At 41.5% G+C, this 22828-nt stretch overlaps 1 protein-coding gene across 5 annotated transcripts in view; it reads right to left on the reverse strand.

Annotated features, from left to right (window-relative positions):
* LOC149772680 (BCAS3 microtubule associated cell migration factor-like) overlaps positions 1 to 22828 on the reverse strand; it is a 161874-nt gene that overhangs the window by 12213 nt on the left and 126833 nt on the right. The window contains exon 22 of one of the 5 annotated variants that reach the window (XM_089947488.1): positions 17849 to 17885. The exons of the other annotated variants lie outside the window; for them this stretch is intronic. Within the exon in view, the coding sequence (XP_089803614.1) occupies positions 17849 to 17885 (37 nt within the window). The remainder of the gene's footprint in view (positions 1 to 17848; positions 17886 to 22828) is intronic. 5 annotated transcript variants of the gene reach the window in all.

Consider the following 22828-nt stretch of genomic DNA (forward strand, 5'->3'; position numbering starts at 1 on the left):
ATACAGGATGACGTTCACCGTTTCATCAGGGTCTCGGTCTTTAAACTGAATTTCCACATGAATCTGGCCGGATTTTATAGGGTGGAAATGTCCCTCGTCGCTGCCTTGGTCTGGAGTGAAATCGAAAGCCCACAAAGCGTAGCCTCCTGCATAATCCTCGTACGTAATGCCGTGACTGGTATTGGTTCCTAACTGTCCGGTGGCTTCGTACAGGGACAAGTACGATCTCAAGTAATTCTTCTTGGTAAAGTCAGGTTCGAAAGGTCGGGTACACAAGGTCTTGCCATCGCGACTGACTTCGATTTTGGACACGCCAAAGTGTTGAAAGTAGAAAGGATTTTTTTCGGCAGCTCCGTTGAAGGCTGTATTCTCGACGATACCAACGATCAAACGTTTGGGTAACTGTCCTTGGAACAGATGATCTTCGATCATGGATCGCTGTCCCTTGGGAATGGTGAAGGTTTTCACTTCCACGCGTCGTATGGGATACTTGGCGGTCGTTCTGCTCAACGTCTGACTGATGTCGTTTCCCACTTTAGGTAACACTTCCACACGGCGTACGTAGAGTCTGGCTTCTAGGATTTTGGTTTTGTAACCGTCACTATCAGCCATCAAATGGAAAGCGGCACTGCTACGATTCAGTCTCAGGCGGACATCCACCCCGTTCAGCAAATACTTTTCTTGCAACCACATGTCCAAATGCAAACGATCCATCAGTTCTAAACTTGTGTCGGCTCCCGTGATTCTCTTTCTTCGTTCTACAAATCCATCATTGTTGTCTTTCTTTTCATCAGTTTCCAATATTTCAAACTTGGTAGGTTCGTCAGCTTCCCATACCACACAGGCATTGAGATGAGTGTTCTTGGCATCTATTCCGTACGTCAAGAGATTTTCCAGGTAGGCACGATAAGGGTAAGTATCCATGCTGCTACTGACCAGTTTGTTATTCAAGTACAAGTCCACTCCACTGAACAAGGAATGCATGAAATTGTTGACGGGAGCTACTGCTTCATCGTCTATAGCACCTCCAGTCTTATCTAGAATTTTGACTTTCAGGTACAAGTAACTGCTATTCAGATCGATGTAATCTTCGGGCTGTCCTTTGATTTCAAACTCGATGGGAGCGGAATCGGTCAGTGAGGAGACGGGGTGAAATTCCACCCACTGGGATTCTTGCATGGTCGTCATGGTAGGGGGCATGGCAAACAGATCCAGTTCCGTCTTGGAACAAGCGCAAGATTCTCGGTGCATCATTTTTTTGTCTCTTTTCTCAATAATCGAAAACGTCTAAGTCTCGAACGGTTCTTCTTTTCTTGGCCTTTCTCGCTTGAAGTCTGGTGAAAGGGTGTTTTCTTCGTCGTCTCTTTCTGCCTTGTCCTTGCTGAATGCCTGACTCGGTAGCGTGCAGGGCATTTATAGGTGTTTCTCGTTGGCCTAAAATGTCTTTGCCCGTTTGCAGCAAGACATTTTTGCCTGCCCTCATGAAGGCTTCTTTAGGGTTTTGTTTGTCGATGATGACATTTTGGAGAAATTCTTTGCCTTGCGTCAGTGCCGCATCTTTCAAGGCGTGCAATCCGCGTGTCACCATCGGTTTCAACACCGGGGCCACCGAACGAAAGGCCGATTTTAACATATCTCCTAAGCCGTGTCCTCGCTGTCGAGCAACCCCTCGGTACACTGGATACATGACTTACTTACGAGTCGTGAGAGAACCGTTTTCGAAAATGGAGTTTCACCGTGACTTTTCCTTTGGTGAATGGAATATTTTGTCCCAAATCTCCTTTTATAGCAATGTTGACCGTGTCCAAATACGACTTACTGACAGGCAAATAGTGAGGATGTACAAATTCGCGGTGGACGTGGTAAGTGTTTCCACCTTCCTCGTCAGCGCCCGTGGCAGAATCTACTTTGAAAGGAATGACACGCAGTAACGGTACGGAGGTGTGTCCCACCACGTTATACTCCACCACATCGGAGTACACAAACATCAAATTCAGTCCTTGGTTCAGTTCTACCGGGGCACGAAATAACTTGCTAAAAGACTCGTTGTCGTAAACGATGGGTAATTCGTTTTTCTTGATCATGGTCTTTCTCATGTCCATGTCTCCGCCCAACATGTCAAACAATTCAGGACAAAATAAAATGGACATGATTTTACTCCGTTCAAATTTCATCAAGAAGCGACGAGCTGTTTTGTGGTACTCCATGGTGACACTTTTGTTGACATGCTCCAAAGCTTTCAGAAACACGACATTAAACCTGGAGGTTATGGTGCTGACCAAATGTTGACCACTAAAATAATAGCCTGGGGGAATGAACAAGTGATAGGTGGTGTACTTTTGATTTTGTGTACGGGTGTTCTTGTCATATTTGACATTGCTATCCATCCACTGTTGCATTTGCTCGTCATGAACTTCCACATCAAAAAAATTTTGATTGGGAAGGACATTGAGGACTTGGGTCGGGTGAATCATTTCTACTAAAGCCACTTCCCAATGGGCTTCGTGATCTAACTGGATGGCTTGAGGTAATTTGGCCGTGTAACAGCACAACGTGTTCTTGGGAAACACCTCCATGGAACTGTCACTGGGTAAGGTTAAGTAAAATTGGTTTTGGTGACTCATAATTCCAGAGTTCTGTGGCTGTCCGAGGGGATATTACTGGACGTCAGAGGCGTGTCTCCGTCTAAAATGGGGTTCTGGTTGTGGTTGAAGTGGTGACTGGCACTAGCACTGGACACAAGGTTCCCGGGGTTCCCGTTCGAGGTGAATTTCAGGGAGGGATTAGGAAGCAGGTAACCGATGCAACTGCTCAATAAAATGGTCCACAATTGTTTGTCTCCTTGTTGCAAACTCAAATTGGCGATGGCTGCCCCGATGACACAATACACCACGAAGATTTGGCAGAAAAAGACGATTTGCGTTTTAGGCACACGTTCTCCACACCACACCCACAAGGGTTGTTTTTGTAAATCTTGCACAGAAGAACTAGGTGAAGGAGGAGTGGTCGACGTAGCTGCGTCTGCTGTGTGAAAGGGCATGATGGTCACTTCTTTTTATAGCCGATGACTTACGAAGCGTCGATCCAAGAATCGAAACTGGGTGGATATCCTTTCCAACGTACTTTGACTTCTTTGACACGTCGTTTGCCCACTTTACGGGTTCTGCGTTCGAGAATGCTTTCGATGTCGTACACGTCGTCTTCTTTTTTGGTGACACGTTGTAACTCGGGTAAATAAAACGATCCTTTGAGCACTTTTCCGTTCATGTCTTCCAATTTATAGACGGCAGGATGACGGCCATGCACTCGTCCAGTGACGCGAAACAATTCGGTCGTCCAGTTAGGTAAGTAACCTTTGTCGAAAGTGCGTTTGGTTTTGCCAATGCGCACCCAATCTCCTACGGCCAACATTCCACTTTTCTCGGGGACAGCCCTCGTCGGGGACGTACCAAACAGACGCTCAAACACCAACACTTCGTTCTCGGGAGTCACGTCTTGCGGGGCACGTCCGATGCTTCGATGGTAAGATTGGTTGTACGCTTGCACCAGGTGCGGTAAGATGTCGATGTACTTCAGAGTGTGGTGATGCGTAAAATATTTCCACATGCGTTCTTTCAAAGTGCGTTGAAAGCGTTCCACGATGCTGGCTTTGGTTTCGGGATTCTCGGTGGTTAAAAAATGAATGTCACGTTTCTTTAATTCTTTTTGGAAAGCTTGGTTCAGAAATTCGGTGCCTTTGTCCGTTTGCCATCGAAGAGGGTGACGACCGCTTTGTTTCAACACTCGTTGCAGGGCTCGCACTAACTCGCTGCTCGATTTGGAAGTCAAGGGCACGACCCAAGCAAATTTGGAAAAGACGTCGATGACACAAAACAAATATTTGTAGCCACGATTGTAGCTGGCCAAATGAGAGACATCGGCTAAATCGGCTTGCAATTGATGATCGATGCCTTCCACTCGGGTGCGACTTCTGGCAAACTTGCGTCGAATGGGTTTGTGTAAAGTGTAGGTAGCTTGTTCTTGTAACCATCGTTGCACTTGAGGTAAACGGAGACTTTTCAGTCGCGTTTTGGCAGCACGATACAATTTTTGAACTCCTGCGTAACCTGCAGGATGGGAGGGATCGTAGTAAATGCTGGCAAAGACTTTTTCCATTTTTTTTGTGTTGGTTGGTGTGTTAATAAGACACCCACTCTTGGAGGATGCTACTCTTTTTCTCTTGGGGTATTTTCTTGGATTGCAATGCTTTGCGTGTGCGGCCAGCAATAGGTGTCGAAGAGGAGAAGGATGTCTGAGCGAGGGATATCGGTTCTTGTTTCACTTCTGTCTTCACTTCTGTCTTCACTTTCTTTTTCTCTTGTGAGGAAGAAGGGGTGGCCATCATCTTTTTAACCCATCCAATTCTGGAGGTAGGTGGTGTTGTTAACTTGCGTACTTTTTCTGGTGGAGTTTGAAACCCTTCCTCTTCTTCTCCTTTTTCTGTCTTGGTCACGGCTACTGGTGGTACTGGTACTGGTAATGGTACTGGTGATGGTGCTGGACTTTTCATCAAGGTCTTAAAATCTTTCAGAGTGGGTAGAGCTGTTTCGTCTAAAGCTTTCTGGTGAAAGAGTTGCAGTCGTTGCAAGAGTTGACCGTACTTTTGCGATTTTTCTGTTTCGGACTAATCTTGGCGATCCATCAAGGACTGCAATTCGTGTTGTAACTGGGACATCTCGCTCAAATGGGGACTGGGAGGTAAATGCGGGGTGTGTTGTTCTTGCCACCGATGGTATTCCATCCATCGTTTGTAAGGTACTAAAGCTAGTTTTCGTCCTTCCATGGGGTTGTCAGGGGTCGATTCTGAGATCTTGGAACTTCCGAGGCCTTTTTATCTTGCTCCCACCAGTCCTCCCAACATGGTTCCCAAGACTCCTTTCAGTATGGGGCCTAACAAGAGAGGTAAAATACCTCCACGTTGCACTAACATCTTCTTTTTTTGACGAATGGGAATTTTCTTTTGAACTATTTGGCGAAGAACGTGACGATGTTTGCCTAAGCATTGTTTCTGGTGTTTGGACAAAGGGATCGTGCCTTTCAAAACGTTCAAACAACATTCGCACACGGTATCGATGACCTCTTTGGAGGCCGTTTGAATGAGTTTTTTTCGTAGGGGTGGAGAAGCTTTGGACAGGACAGATAACATGTCCCCATGTTTGGCTAAACGTGGTGGCAGTCCTTTCCTTTTCTTTCCTTGGGTATTTCTGGAGGGTGACATCTTTGAGTCTTCAGGAGCACCAAAAAAACACTGATACCCGACTTGGTCACAGGCCTTTTTTATACTGGAACGCGTCGTCACTGATTGTCTTTACGTCGTATTAGTTTGAGGACAGGCATGACACGTCGTGCAGGGTTACGTAACGGACTAAATCGAGCCAGTTCTTGCCTGGACAAATCCAGCAAACTTTGTAACATGCCCGATCTTTCTTGAACTTTGATTTTGGGAGAAGGTACTTTGTGAGCAGCAGCCACTGCCACTAAATTGGAAGGTCCTGCCACTGGGGAAGTTCTTTTGGGGTCATCAACGGAGAAGTTCTTGGTGTGATCAACGTCTCCAAGTACTCTTCAGTTCTGGGTGTCATTAACGGAGAAGTGGACAAACGTGAAGCTGCCGGAGACGCAGTCACCGCCGTGGCAGGTCGTGGTTTGCGAGTGTAAGGTTGCGTCCTGGCCGAAGTGCCTCTCTTGCGACTAGTTTTCTGTGGACTTTTCTTTTTCTGGGGGCTTCTTTTCTTTTTCCGGGGTGGTGGTGGTGTCTGGTCAGAGGAGGGTCCTGCCACTGGTGAAGTTCTCCTTGGGGACCTGGTCTTTTTCTTCTTGGGGCTTCGTTGGACTTTTGTCTTGGGGATAACTTTGGGGGCATTAGGATCCCATCTTAAAAGTGAGCGAATGATGACCCCTCCTAGAGTACCGCTCCCTCCAGGTTTCAAAATGATTTGTTTTTTGGTTTGAGTGTCGATGCGGGGATCGGCCAGTTGGACCAAAGCGACTTTGTTTCGATCGAGAAAGCGTTTGGTTTGATGAGGAATCTGAATGATTCCTTGGAGTAATTGACGTGCCGTCACCGTGAACCATCGTAAGACTTCTTTGAGACTAGCTTCTAAGACACGAGCTCGTGTTTGTGGATCTTTTTCTCGACTGATGCCATACAAGGCACGAATCAATTTGACGGGAAGATGCGACTGAAGGGACGTCATGTTCGCACTGAGAGTGAGACAGACGAAAAAGGGTCTGAGGTTTTTATAGATTTTTTTATGGGGAGTGAAATGAAGTCGAGGACGGATACGTGTACAGGACAGGCCCTCCGTCTTGGCACCAGTGGTGAAACAAGTGGGTACGAAATCGCAAATCCTCAGGAGTCGTAGGTTTCAAATCGACGAGTAAATAGGCGTGTGGCGTTTGAGTGGCATCGTCGTACGCCTGAGTCAGCCAAGGCGTTCCTAACTGTTTGGCTAAGACTTGCACTTGCGATTTATCTCGAGGGCTTTTAAACAAGACCACGTAATGCGCATTGAGACTGATGGTGCGATGGGCTTTACTTTGTTGAAACAAATTTTGGGTGATGTAAACGACACTGGCATTACGGTGATGCCCTTTGCGCGTGAACCACAGTTTAATTTCTTCTTCGTCTTCTCCTAACATGTCGTCGAAAATGACCAAATGGGTTAGACGGGAGTCAGAGACGATGCCATCGTCTTCTTTAGGAATGCCTTCCACAAACACGATGGAATCGCCTTGACTTTCTCGCAAGAGGCTGTACGCCGATTGCCACTCTTTGTAACACCACACGATTCGTTGAGGGGGTCGATCGATCAAATGATGTTTATGTTCGATCAAACGTTTGACGAATTCGGTTTTGCCTGAACCGCTAGGTCCAGCAATGAGCATGTTAAAGGGATGGCGAAGATACAAAGCCTCCCAACTGGCACGATCTAAGTGTTCGTCGATGACTTTGACAGTAGAGGAAGAGGGAGCAGAGACAGCAGAGGTAGCCATGGTGTGAGAAATGTCACTTGTGACACGAAAAACAAACAAGACAAGAGTTTATATACTTTTTCAGAACACGTTTATTGAATGTTTCAAACATGAATACGAAAGACAAAAATGCATAAAAGCCAAAGGCTTAAGTACAAGAATAAAAGGCACATGATAACCATGAACGTGGAATAAACACAAGTGTCTGTACAACATGTTTTGGGTAAAGTTCTAACCAGTTCTACAGTAGGGGGTAAGTTCACACAAGTGTCCTCCCGAAAGGGTCTTTCAGGCCTGTCCACGACAGTCCTGTCCTGGGTGACGGGTTCTTCTGGCACCGTCACTAACACAGGTTGAAAAGTAACTTTTTTCCTTGAATAACTCTCGTGCATACTGGGCCACCTCTTGTGTCCAAGCCTCAAAACCCTGGTCTCGGTGATGTCCAACATTTGACTCCTAACCAATCCGGTTTCTTCTTCGTCAACGACATGGTAAGTTACTTCAATGAACAATGAACTATCGATCTTGCCTAGGGTTCCTTTTCATATACAGACCAATACCGACGTGACCGTACGGTAAGGTGAAGTGATTGGGAAGTCTCACTCGCTTCTGGTATACAATTTGATAGACTTTTTCCAAGGGTCGACTGACGATGTGGTGAGTGGGTAAACGTACAATCTTGTTCGGTTGATAGGTGGTCACTTTAAAGTTTCCATCCTCTCCCGATTGCAAGGCTTCTTTCAATACCCCAAAGTTGACCACTCGACTGGTACGATGATTCAGAGTCAGTCCTTTCACTTTGCACGTCGTGTGCACTTCTCCTTGTTTGTCCCGGTATTCGTAGCCGTAATTGTTGGGACCACCACTGACGAAACTTAGAATCTTGTCGTCGGGATGCTCGTCTGTCCAGGCTCCTAAACGGTCTCCTTCGATGTCAGGGTGCTGTTGAATCGGGTGATGGATGTAAATGCAACTGTCCGTGTCAAAGTACAGGACGCGTTCTTCTAACAGTTCTAAAGCTTCGTACAATTTTAAGCGAGCATGAGCTGTCACGTAAGCCGCAATGATGACATTTCCAAAAGGGTCGTCTTGTACAAAGTCCAGATCTTCTTCGTAATTGACCAAGATCAAATCCTCTCGAACGACGTCCACGTGTTTCATGTATTTGGTTTTGTCGTGAATCATCTGGAAGTAGCGGGAAGGTTCTGTCAAATATTCCGTCTTGGGTAAACACGGTCGTTGTGCCATTTTACCCCACAAGCAATTTAACATCACTTTGGCAAACGATCGCCTGCCTTCGTATTTTTCGATGTGGTCTAAAGAGATGCCTTCTTGTGCGTAGTATTTCTCTTTGAATTGTATTTGGTCTTCGGGAGTGTGACACCAGGAAGGATAGCCGCTGGCTTCTTGTTTCAGTTTCAAAAAGGCATCCACGTAGTCGGCGAAAATGCCTTTCTGAGTAGGGTCACCCTTGTGGTATTGTTGTGTCTTGGGAAAGTGGCAAATTTCGTACACTTCTAACAGTTGGTATCTCATGTCCAGAGCTTTGAACAATTCCACGCTGACCCAGGTTCCCGTCAAGGCACGTTCTTCCTGGCTGTGATGGCAAGGTTGGTCCTGGTTGCACGTTTCGGCACAAGTACGGCACAATGGAAACATCAGTTTGCCTTAACAATGGTGAGGTAAGACGGGATGGTATAGGTTCGTGGGAGGCAAAACTTTACACTTGATCAAGCCTTCGTATTGTCGAATGTTTTTCAGGTCGATGTGTTCCGTGAACAATTGCGGGTGCCCTACAGGAAAGCGACAATATTTGCACACGTAGGTATACACCGAACACACGTCCAAGTATTTGATTTCTTCTCCTTTCTCTTCGTCGGCTTGGTACAGCAAACAGGTGGCATTGGTCCTTCCTCCGTACAAATTATCCCTCGGGTTCAGCGGGTCCATGAACTGGTAACTTTCCACGAGGCGTTTAAACTCGGGATCGGTTTTCAAACGGTGATCGTACTCGTGTTCCCACATTTCCACCACTTGGTATCCTTGCTGTTCTATCTTTAGGCGTCGCTGACAAGTGTCCTGGTACAAGTCTTCCATGGTTCGTTGCAAAAACTGATTTTTAGTGTCACGGTCAGGGTAACAGACGGGACATCCGTGAAATAAGCAACCGTTAAACTCGTACACGATCTTGGGGTTTTCTAAGTCCCAGCCATATACCGAATACGTTCCGATGGTCTTTTCGCCTCCTCCGTTGCGGGCATGCTGAATCCATTTGTCTTCCTTGTCGCACAAGTAATGTAACCAACGTAGGGCTTTGACCGAGTATTGACGCTTGACATAGTGGGTCGTTTGAGGACTGATGACAGCCACGGTGTTTTCAGGCATGAATCGTTGGCGGTACACTAAGGAACACGCTTTGGCAATGGTGCAAGCTTCTTTCAAAGGATCGACCCCTCCGTGTTCCATGAACAGTTCTCGAAACTTTCCACAGCAACGCCGTAAAATGTCCACGTCGGAACGACAATACTTTAACATTTCTTCCTGAAAGTCGAAAGGGTCCGAGGCGTGAGCTTGGTGCCAAGCGTAGAAAGCTTCTCGTTGTTCGGTACGCATGTTGTCGGGGTCGTAATAGTGAGCCTCAGGCAAATGGGGTAGAACAGCATGTTGACTGGCTTCCGTATTGAAAAAGTGTGGAAGTACCCTTTAGCCATTTCTGTCATTCCAAACGTTTTAGGCATTCGGCTCAAAGGCATGGCCAAGTAACTCATCGAATCTTTAAACTGTACTTGTCCCACTTGCATGAAAATGATTTTGGCTCCGTTCAAAATCACTTTAGGACGTTCGGTGCCATGTTCCGTATAGTACCTCAAAAGAAACTGTCCATCGTATCCGGAGAAATTGTGAGCCATCACCGTGGCATGACGATGACAATCTCCGTAACGTTCGATGTCCTCTTGGCTCCACGTCTTGTCGATGGGGTCTAAGACCCATTGGGCAAAATCGGCTAACGTGTTTGGTCCCCGAAAGATTTTTTCACGTCCTCCAGGAATCTTGCTGCAGTGAGGGCAATGACTGAAGATAGGTTCTTGAATGCACTTCTCGCACGCTCGATGAGCCACGCAGAAATTAGGGATGTGAATGCCAGTCTCTTGCATGCATTCGAAATCGAAAAAGATGAAATTGCCTTTTTTCTTGTGACCGTCCTCTTTCTCTGGTGGGGGTTGGTATTTTTGCACGTAACATTCGTGTTCCAAGTCCACGATGTGGTGACAAATGTGACATTTTTTCTTTCCTCGACATACGTGTGCCTTGGCATTGTTGGTAAGTATGCCTTGTCCACACGTAGGGCACAATCTCAGGAGTTGACAAGCACATTTCTTCTGTGAACCTTGTGTTTTCAAATGTTGCTGGTAACAGGCAGGGCTGACAAACGTGCGCAGACAAGTCGAACAAGGCACTGGTTCTTCGCTCAGACAGGGTGGAGAGGCCAAACATCCTGGGCATTTCAATCCACAATGCTTGTGTTGCTCTCGATTGTTATAACCATAATCACATTTCTCACAATAATAACCGTATCCCAGGAATCCGGTGATACTGGTAATGGTATCGAAATGGTCATCGTGATGATAAACATGAATGTATTTTCCGTCCTTAAAATCCTGGCCTCGAAACAACAGAGACCCGCGCATTTCTTGAGGGTGCACTTTCAAGGTGTAGCGTGGAGCTAGGGCATCTTGCAATTTTTGCATCTCAGGAATGCCACAGGGTGTGTCTTTGGACAGGCCAGCTTGTTGCAACAGGAGTTCTGCTTCGTTTCGTTGTTTGGCTCGATCGGATCGTTGAATAGTGTTCCAGGTTCTTTTCCCTTCTGTCGTGTCGTTCTTGTTGGCATAGGTTCGTCCCACCACGATGGCACGGGCTAAACACATCTGGTCATGAGGATTGTGAATTTGGACAAGACTACGCTTAATGCTGCGAAGCTCGTTCACCAATAACATCTTTTTGCGTCCTGTCCCTTGAGGAAGAGAGACGTGGGCCATTTTCAGTGTGGCTTTACCATCGGTGATGTCAAACTGGTCATTAGATTGTTGCACGTGTTGAATCTTGTCCATGATTTTGGAAGGGGTTAGTTCTGCAGGTCTGCTAAACTCGATCCAAACAGGGGATTTCAAACCGTCGTGATCTATGGATAGTGTCAAGCGATCGTCTTCTTTGGGTTGACATTGTCGCTTGAGTGCGGTGAGCAAAGAATCCCACATCTCGGTGATGAACCCTTTTGCTTTCTCCAAGGGTACGTCGGCCTTGAAATCTTTAAACTTCACCGTGTAGGTGTAAGCCGTGGTTCTAAATTTTCTAGAGGAGCGCTTTTCCGTCTCTCGAATGGAATAGTATTTTTCAGGGTTGACTAAGGGTGACGAACTTGGTTTAGAGGTTTCAAATTCTGGTTCACTCATGTCCTCTTCAAAATCACTGGCATGAATCTGTGCCAAGATTTCAGCCCTGGTACGAGGCGATAGATCACGTTTCTGCCTCTTACTTTCTTCTTCTTCTTTCTTCTCGAATGAATGGGATCGTTTCATTTTGAGTGCAAAACGTCAAATGACTCAAGTTTAAACACCATAGACTAATTTATAGTCTTGGCAAACCAGCGTATATAAAAAGGGTGTGTGTCTTGTCCTTTCACTATCCATTTCACTCTCAAGCTGAGCACAACGATGGAAGAGACTACCCAGATGGAACGTTTCGTCAGAGCTTTGCGAGGGGTCATTAGAAAATTCTCTTCAGACCAGCCGACAGACTACTCTCCTTCCTTTCGAGATAAAGGTCAAGATACTTGCTATATCTGTCAGAAGAAAGGGCATTGGTCTTCAGAGTGTCCAGACCGTCAAAAAAGAACAAAAACAGGGGCTAAAAAAGACAAAAGTCAAGATACCTGTTATTATTGTAAAGAAAAAGGACATTGGTCTCCAGATTGCCCAAAAAAGAAACAAGAGGAGTCAGAAGAAAAGAAGGATTCTTCAAAAGAAGAGAGGGATTCTTCGAAAGAAGAGAGGGATTCATCAGAGGAAGAAGAGGAAGAAAGAAGACAATTCTATTTAAAAGAGGCAAAGAAACAGGAGAAGAAAAGAAGAAGAGAAGAAAATGAGGAAAAAACGGTGAAGAAATTCAAAAAACAGAGAGACTAAATAATGAAAAAGAAGAAGTGTACGAACTTTTTAAAGTGTTCTGTGGTGAATTGTGAATTGGATTGTAAAAAAATGGATAAAAGAATACATGAATGATATAAGGTAAGTGTCTTTGAGTTTTGATTTTAAAATAAGAAGCTACACTCACGCACTCATACACAGACACGTACTATAAGGGTAAAATGGGTGGGTTTATTTTTGAGTTATTGGCAAATTGAAATTGTATTTCTTTTCGAGAAATGTGGGTGGCCCTGAAAAGGGCCTTTTTTCTTTATGGTGTAGGAGTGAGTTTAACCAATCAACTTTAACTGCCTTAAGCCTTTGCCACGGCCAAGGCCTACTTCTGATGATTGGGTTGAAATCACTAAGGGTGGTACGACAGGCTTAGTCACAGGGTTGGCGTGTTTAGCTCGGGAAGGTCGTATTCTCTTCGGTCGTGATAAAAAAGTCTGATACATTTGTTTCAGACTTCTTAACTCCGCTAAAATGTCCAACAGTACCGTAGCCGTTTGATTTTCACCCTCTTGTTTCTTTGCTGCTACTTCTTCTTGCTGTTGTTGCTGTTGTTTTTTTCTTACCTCTTCTTGTTGCTGTTGCTGTTGCTGTAGGAGAAAAGCTTGTTCCGCTTCCTTTTGTCGTTGCATAAATTTCTCCAATTCTTCTTTCTGTCTCTGTCTAAAATTCTCCACTTGCGGTAATGAAGAAGGTAACGAAGGTTCCGGAACAAATTCTTGCGAGGTAAGAAAATCCACAAAATCCCAATGTACCTCTTCTGAAAGTAAGTCCGGGTTCCCTTGGGCAGTCTCCCCTGCTGGTGCACCCCAATGGATCGTTTTCTGAGTTTCCGTCATGTTGAATCACTGTCGCATAGATTGACTGCACACAAGCGCTAGCGAATCTATATAGACCAACTGACGTCACAGACTACTCTCTTCGGATTGGATGCGGGCTGAATGAATTTTGTAACGCGTGTTTGGATTGGTGAATGAACTCAATCCGTTTCAATCCTGCCTCTACCTATAAATAAGCGCAGTTCAGTGCATTGATTCACCTGTTCTCGTCGCTTCAAGATGTGGACCGATGTGCAATCTTCTACGCTTGTGTCTTCCATGATGTTCCGGACGGACATACCCATGTATGTCCGATCCAAGTGGACCGTTGTCCACAGGACAAACACCAGCCTGTGGATACGTAGGATCTACGTAGAAAGACAAGGATGCCTGAAAAGAGTGCTGATTTACGGACCAACAGTGAGACGTAGCCTAAGGACAAGAAGAAGACCAATGCGGTACCATTTATGTTAATGAATACATTAACATAAACCCAAAGGCCCTTTTCAGGGCCAGCCATATTTCTCGAAAAGAGATAGCCTTTCCATTGCCTACCCCTTTTTTAAATTTAAATTTAAATTTAAAAAAACTTTTAAAAAAAAAAAAAAAAAAAAAATTCCCAAAAGCCCAAACTCTATTCCCCATGTTAATTTCCCTTGTCCCTAGACAGACCCAAACTCTATGTTAAATTCCCATTGTCCCTAAAGTGGCCCAGCGTTTTTCTCCATGTTAAATTTCCATTGTACGTATATTGTCCCACGATTTTTCTCCATGTTAAATCCCCTTGTACGTATATTGACCCACGATTTTTCGCCATGTTAAATTTCCATTGTACGTATATTGTCCCAGGGGTCTCCGTGATGCTAATTCCCATTGTACGTATAGTATCCCACTTAACTACTTATGGAAGCCAAGAAAAGTAGGACATTTCATGGAGGCTAAGAAAAGAAGACATTGTATGGAAGCCTAGAAAAGAAGGACCGAAAATAAGCAGGTAAAACTGATGTAAACTATGATGTACTGCTGTACGCTGAAGTGAAAACAACTCAAGGCTAAATCAATATACAGACGCCAATAAAATTTGGTTAAAATCGAACAAACCTTGGCAAATATTTGTTCTGGAATTCAGAAAAACGATAACTTACGGGTCATAACTATTGTCAATGAAACTGTGGACTGCTAGCAGTCATATTCATTAAAGTTCCCATCAATCTAGCACTGTATACTCATTTGGTTGAAATTGAACAAACCTTGGCAAACGTATGCTAACGAAACCAAAGTCAGGGGAAATAAGTTCTGTTGATGACGTAACGGAACGCTCAAAAGAACTAATTCACAGCCCTATGACGATAGACCAAATTCGATGAAATCCAACAACCTTAGTAAACTTGAACTGCTGAGGCTAAAGTTAGAAATATAGTCAATCAAGGACCATAACTTCTCTCAATGATGACAAGGACCATAACCCCTTTCAATGATAACATAGAAGACTAGAAGTTTAGCCCTTTTGAGGTCGCATCAATACAAAGCTCCACGCCAAGTATGACTAAATCCCAGTAATTTGTAATACCGAAAACTAGCTTGTTGGCGGACGGACAAATGATGTTGTGGTTATCGATGACTAGTAAAAGCACTGACCTGTGGGTTCTATGTGTTCTTATTTGTTTTTTTCTAAACATCACTTACTTCTCTTTTTCGTCTAATTGTTGTTCCCAAGACACACCACCGAAACGGCAGACCGGTTTGCCTAGACGGGTATCGAACCCGCGACCATATAATAAGAGTAGTGAGAGAGAGAGAATCAAACTCTAAAGTACCCAATGCTGGAAAAAACAAACATGCATGCAACAAAGTAATTAGTGAAAGAAACGTAAATCGAGGACAGAGAGAATGATGTAAGGAATTGCGGTTGTATCAAAGAATCATTCCCAAAGCTAGAGATTTGACTTTTCTCTTGAAAACAAAATCTTTATACTTAACTTTAAATAAGAAAGTCACTTGTGTAAAGAAGTCGGTCTCTCTGATCAATTACCGATGTTGTGGTTCAGATTGATGCAGGAAACACCCCTACTAATTTCATAAGATATAATGCCCGATAGATTGCCAGCAACGGCAGTAAAACAAAAAATCTGCACGACTAACCGGCAATACCAACTGTGCGGGCTTACTGCAAACCGCTCCCATGCATTTCTGACAGGAACAAGAAAGTATACCATCGTTCAGCAGCACTTCCCTTCTTTTGACAGGGTCATTTACTCTGGATTGCCAAAACACGCCTAATAGTGAGGGGGATCCCAGTTAGATAGATATTACTATACACTGCATCCCCCAACCCGTATTGAACAAATTGTAAAGACCAAAATGTTGATAGATATTTAACAATTTGGAAATACTGCTGGAATAGTTTGAAAAGGTAATTAGGTCGTTTTGATATGCATAGAAATATGCCTGTCAAGTTAAAGTATTCTCCGTTTATGCGGTTTCGTTGTGCAATGGAGGCGAAGTGCTTCTCGAGAATCCCCCCCCACCAAAAAAAAAACAAAAAACGATGAAGTAAATTAGATTAGATTTTCTGTCTTTCGTGAAACAATCAGATTTTGTTGGTGAAAATATATGTTCTGCTAATTGGTAGACGTTTATTTTTTTATACATTTAAACTATTGCAGTTAAAATTAAATTCTTTACGTTTCTTTATCCAACATTCTATATTTCATGCCCCGTTTATTAAGAATGACGCAACGGACAAAACGTATCAGAGAACACATATTGATGGGATGGGATATTGTGTTTAAGTGATTCATATCATGTGCACTTTCCCGTCCATTGTGTTCGAAATGACACATACACTGATCTGGGTAGGTTCCCGTGGTGATGAGTGGCACTATGGTACGTGTCCTTTAGAATGTATCAAACAGTAAAGGCACACTTTTGAGAATATTACCCGTCGTATACGAGTTAGTATATGTCATCAATAAACAGACCTATATTATGTATGAAACACAGTCTCAGAAGATGCCTTCGAATGTATAAAAAGAAGCAGACGATATTACTACGATGGAATTTGTTCAAACGTATAATCAAGCAAAACAAAGCAATAAAACCAAAACAAATGTGGCACTAACATACGCAACAGACGGTAAAGAGAAAAGAAAAACCTGTCTTAACAATAAAAAAACAGTTACAGGAAAAAACAAATAATAACCGATGGTTCAATAAAGGAATATAGCTGACAGAAAAGGAAAAGCAAGAACACCGCACTCGATACATGATATGCCCACAGTGAAGGCCTTAGAAAACGAGGGGCCCGGTCGGATCAATTTGGCGGGGCATCCTGAATTAACGCACGGGGCCCATTGTGATCATGGCATTTGGAAATATACTTTTAAGCAAGGTTCCATCGCTCTAAAATTACTTTCCCCAAATAGATAAAGTTTTAAAACGTAGTAACGCACGGAACCCATATGAGCGCAGATCGGTCGAATCGGCCTAAGGCTGCCCCTGTACGCCCATATTAATAATGTTGGGTGGATTCAGTGGGAACTTGTTTTGGTGTGTATATTTCCTCCGTGTGTATATCTGTACCAGTGTGGAGAAGCTGCAATGTTGGAGTTTATTAATAGGACACTGATCCCTCCACCATGATACAACTGAAACGAACATGACATACGTCAATGCAACTTTCATGCAAAGGTAACATTTGACAGGACTAGAAATAAATTTGGTTTAAATTCATGAAGTGTTCTAATGTTATTCATCAATAGCAAAGGAAGGATTTTACTAAAACGAGCGGTGATTCCATCTCGTTAAATATGGTAAGTATCTGAATTGACGAAGATCAGCATAAGCTAAATCGTTTAAAATATTTTCGTTTTCAACTCATTAAGCTGTTGAAAAGATTTTGGAGTAAGAATAATATTTTGTGACGGACAGTAAGTTCAATTGAACTTAATTCTTTTTTAGTATAACTTCTGAGGTAGTTAATGTTATCGTGATACCTGACAGAACAAAGAATTCGAATGAAAAGAGAAATGAGTAACTGCATCAGATGATGACAATATGGCTTCATCGTCACGCTGGTCTGCTTGGAATACAAATAGCATATCCCTTTCATGGAATACAAATAGCATATCCCTTTTCATGGAATACAAATAGCATATCCCTTTTCATGGAATACAAATAGCATATCCCTTATCTTATTTGCATTTGGAAAAAGTAAGCATCCAGTTCAGTCTTCGTAATGAGAACTAATATATGTAAATAGCTTTGTTTTAGAAAATGGATTTAATTTTGAGGTTAACTAATACATGTAAATAGCTTTGTTTTAGAGAATGGATTTAATTTTTAGGTTTTAACATAAAATTGTTCATGAAATACAAATAGTATAATCACTTTCGTGTGCCAGTGACTTCTATTCACCTTCATAAATGTCTGAAAGTTTGATCGTATGAAATGTAAAACGTTATAAAACAATTTTTTAAACAATGCTGTAAAATGAAATAGCTGGAAAAGTCATAACAAATTCCTTTGGCCCGTCAATAATTTTGTATGACAAAGGAACAACAAAGAGCATAATGGACACAAATATGTACGCGTTTATCTGCATTGCGAAAAATGTGGCAATCTTGAAGGCCTGTTAGCAAGCTTTGTTAGAAGCAACAACTCAGGTACTTTTCAAGGACATGCACATTCTCGGTAATATAACAGCGGGACATACTATAATACACAAAGTAAAAAAGCATTCAGTTCAAACTAAAAAAAAAACGGAAATTTACACGAATAAGAACTCAAATATGTCCACTTGCAGCTTAAGAGTGTTACCTTTTCCAGCAACACCCCATATGGACTTGTTTTTTCTCTGTAATGAATAAAATGTAATAAAATGACCATGGACTTAAAAGCATTTTATTATTATTATTATTATTATTATTGATCATAGATGAAACTTGTGGACTTGTCTGAGAAAGTCTGTCTCATTAACAAATAAATTCATATGTGTAGTACTAGTCAGACACATAAATATGTGTTGTGTACATGCAGATAGACATGTAGGAGATAGATATATCGTTTTTATTATTCAAATTGCAAGGTAAGTAGGTACAATGGCAGTTGTGAGAATTCTTAAGTGTTAATACTTTCGTGTATGATTTAAGTTTGTAGGAAAAGCTACATTATCACTGCAAAAGAGTCTAGTTGCAAAGGTGCTAGTAAGCATCACAAAACAATTAATGGTCATGTTTCTCAATAATTGTGACTCTCTGTAAGCACTAACACTTGTAACGATAAGCGCAAAAGAGAAACGTGGTTGGTATGTTCAAAGATTATGAATTTTTATTCTAACGTTGCTGGTATAACTGCAAGAGTCACAAAAGCATGCAGTGTGGAAGAATGCGGCTGACTCATAGTCAAGTGACAAAAAGTTGTCATAAGGATACAATTCATCTTCACGTTTATCAAATTCGAACAACTGAAATGTACAAGAGCTAAATTTTCTTTCAAATGATTACTTTGAAGGAAATGTTTGTTTGTTGAATGACTTATAGCTATCTATATATGAATGAATGAAAAACGTAATGAATCATCCTTCAGTTATTACACACAATGAAGAATAATTGACATACATGTTTCGCTCACAAGCACTGAATTCGAAGGATCACGGTCCTCTACTGTGGTGTTTAGGCCTCAAAGTCTGCAAATATTCCTTAAGACAAAATCTCTCTGGACCACGTACAAATGATCATATGATGAACTCTCAGGACCACGTATGAATAATCATATGATAAACTCTCAGGACCACATATGAATGATCACATGATAAACTCTATGGACCACGAACGAATGATCACGTGATAAACTCTCAAGATAAGATTTGGCTGACTAATGGTATCTACTGCATGACTATGAATTTCCTCATTGGCAGCGGGATACTCTGCTTGACTACTGGAATTTCAACTGTTCTAGGTGGCACTGCTATCACAATGTGAGGAAATATTACGTGACATCACTGCATGTGAAATACTAAATTCATTATTGACTTCTCCCTTGGGAACCGTTCTGTTAACACATTAACCCCTAGCGACGAGTTAACGTGGCAGGAGGTATTAGCCTACTGCCGAGCTTTGTAGCGTCAAGGTCATGCATGATACACTAAAGTGGGTGGTATTATAGAAAGGTAGATAGATGTATCTCTACAATGATACCAAATAATCTGGAATTTCTAGCTGCACTACAAAATACAGAGGGAAAAACCTCAATTTTTGGAATCGATTTTTTTTTCTATCCAAAATTGGTTTGTGGTCGGGATCCGATTTTGTGTCCGGATTTTATACTTTTTGGTCTCGGATCTAAGGGAAACCGATATGAACTGCAAACAGACAGACGAACCTTTGCAAAAAATAGGATAAGATGGGCATTTGGAATTTTGGAATAAAGAGTAGCCTCGATACAAAAATAATGGGTCCGTTTAAAAAAAAAAAAAAAAAAAAAAAAAAAGAGAACTCGAACTTTTCCCCTTCTGCTCATGCGCGAGCCAAACAGCCAACGAAAAACGATGTTTTTAACACAACTAGGCAGTATGTTATTGACAAATCACATGGGATTTGGTGTTTTCGGATGCATTTAGAAATAGCTTTCAAAATGTGTTTCCTACTCGAATTTCAGGCAAAAACGAAAAAACCTCCAGGGGTTAATGTGTCAACGTGTTTTCTTGCTCGGTATAGGACTGTCCATTATGGTTTTCAATGGCGCAGCCATATTCTGATCACAGAACCTTTCGAATTCGCTCAGCGCACGGTATTATAAAAAGTGCATTCGATCACATTTGCTATAAATGTCATTGATCTGCGTAAGTACGTAACATAATAGCTGCCTGTTAGGTATCCAAACGTTTAATTGTTATTATTTAGGCCTTTCGTGTGTAATGTATCTGAAGGCACCTAGTGATCTTTGAAATTATTTTAACTATTTCACCAAAAGAATTTGCTTTCTTACTTAAAATGTTTGACATAAATCAGGCACGTTAGTACAGATCGTAATTTTAGTTCATGTATTATAACATTTACTAATTCTTTCACGTTTTTGTGAGCGCAACAATTAACGCACATATGATTCACTTAACTCTGAAATGAATAAAATTATTAAAATAATTACTCAATCAATAAATAAAATTATCTTCAGAAAAATGATGCGTTTCAGATTTAAAATGGACTAAGGATGTACAGCATATCAACTATGTAGACTGTCACAACGTTTACTTTATTTTCAATATTTCTGCGATATAGAAAGTATTATTTTAAGGCCATTTAACAAAATAAATAAATAGTAAACTCATAACGAACGAATTTCAGGTTGTTTCAACATTTTCAGTATAACCAATGCTGTTTTATAACCACTGTTGTTTACTGCATAGCGAGGTGTTTACTGCAACATTAGGCAAGAGTACCCTAAAAGGCACATCATACTCCTTTTCCCGTCTTTCATAGATCTCTATGGAGACAACTGAAAAACGTTTGTACAGAAACCCGTTTCATCTTTCAGTTACAATGATACTGACCATTGATTTCTTAACCTCAAATAGACAGGTTTCTTACTGACCCTAGTGATATCCATCCATGAAATATTATTCCAGGCTCTGGTGTAGAATACACGTTTCCGCACACTCATGCGAGTTCCACATCTTACTGCACACATCGACTATCTACCTTCACCAAGGTTTGGAAGACTTACGTGGTCAAGTTCATTTCGACTAGTAGAAAAGTACAACTTTTGTAAAACTTTTTTCTAGACCCACGTGCTTCTACCAGTTTTTGGAGGCTTACACTTACGGTATGAAGAAGCATACTAACTGTGGAGTCAAAAGGTAATAAATCAAGGTCACTGTTGCACAGAGAACAAAAGACTTTATGTAAAATAACCTTTGCTATACAGCAAGGTCCTTGATCAAACTTTATTGATCGTTTGCATATAAGGTCACAGAGGAAACGACATATATATTTATGAAGTACAGATAACAGAGGTCATGGCAAGTCTAATAGGAGAATAATGGTTTCTGCACATTACCTTTAGTTCATGTCTTCGTACCTTGATCAAATGTCTAGGCCATTGAGACCCGTCTCCTCCCCACCCCATCCCCAAACATCTCCCGAATCGCCTATAAAGATGACAATTAAATACGGGAAGGGAGTATAATGTGCCGTTCGCGAGTTTCATGCTGACATAATATTTCAAATTTCAGAATGTTTCTATGAGTTAAATTTGATAGCTTTTTAATATATTTCCATTATTGGTTGACATAAAAGAAACTACTTGGGTTAAAATGCCACTCCTGGATCTTTTCAGAAATGTGACTACACAATTTAGTGAACGTAAGTGTGATAAATAAATTTTCATTTTTGTTTACTAATATTCTGATTTTTTCTGGTTTCTACCTGACGCTTTAAATAAGTCGCACTCTTTGTATGAAGTAATTTCCTGACCAGATGTCGCCAAACATGATTCGTACGAGCCACGAATCAACTAATGTATACAATTTGCATATGCATTGCTTTCTTTGTAAAACGGACTTCTTTGAATTGATTACTGTGTAAAAGGGACTTCTTTGCATTGCTTACTGTGTAAAAGAGTTTTCTTTGAAGCATTGATTAATTAATAGTTTGTTGATCAGTAGTTAATATGTACTTTTGATACTGATTTTAATATGTACCTTTGATACTAATTTCAATATGTACGTTTGATACTAATTTTAATATGTTCTTTTGATACTAATTTTCGAGCTTTTCGGAGAACCAATGCCATTATCCATCATATCTAAATGACCCGTTTGTATACTACTAGGGCCCATTACCGCGGCATCTGAACATTTCGGAGAACCGCTATCATCAGCCATCAAATTTGAATGACCCGTATGTACACTACAAGGTCCTCTGACCGCGGCATCTAAACATTTTGGAGAACCGCTGTCATCAGCCATCATATCTGACTGACCCTAATGTAAATATATACTCAAGAAGTTCACACAGCTGTGACGATTAACAATTGTAATAAATACTCAGTTCATCGTTTCAAAAATTTTAGATTTCCGTTACATGTACACATTTAAGTAAGTAATTAAATTACAGCCAGTTTAAATTCCTTTTCTGAACTTTTCATTCATACAATCGAGCCGGAAACAATCGTGATATTGTTTGCATCAGAATATAAACAAAACAATTAGAAACGGTGTCACGATTTAAACTCTTTGTGAAAGAAAGTGTTATCTAACTAGTAGGAGACAATTAAGGGTGCAATGTCAAACTCGTGAGTTTCGTTTCACAGTAAGGTCTTAGATAAGTCGAATTAAGGCTTGTTAATGAACCCCGTAACTCCTTCAAATTCATAAAAGATGTATTAAAGAAATGGGGCGTTGGCTGGGGAGAAGTACAAATATTCCATATAATATAATAATATTCTAAGTCATAATTATTGTATGGATCTACTAAAACGCGGACACATAATGATCTTTAAAATAAAGGTATTAATTTGGAATATTTTTATCAAATTTATAACTTTTATGTAACATTTCCAGATTTTTAATTTAACTTTGATATCATACCACGATGGTCACCGTATTTCTCAATTACTTCGGAAAAACGTTTTTCTTAGAACGCCTCTCGTCAGAGGTCACGCTGAAGTACCCAGCTCTTTGGCTGACACATTGATCAGAAACGAACATGATTCACTGCTATAAGGTTTACTTATCAACCTCAGAATAATAATCATAATAATTATAAAACAATACGGACCCTACAAGAAAATTGCAAATTG

The sequence above is a fragment of the Sinohyriopsis cumingii genome, unplaced genomic scaffold (genome assembly GCF_028554795.1).
Source record: "Sinohyriopsis cumingii isolate HCF-2022 unplaced genomic scaffold, ASM2855479v2 utg001276l, whole genome shotgun sequence".
Classification (NCBI taxonomy): domain Eukaryota; kingdom Metazoa; phylum Mollusca; class Bivalvia; order Unionida; family Unionidae; genus Sinohyriopsis; species Sinohyriopsis cumingii.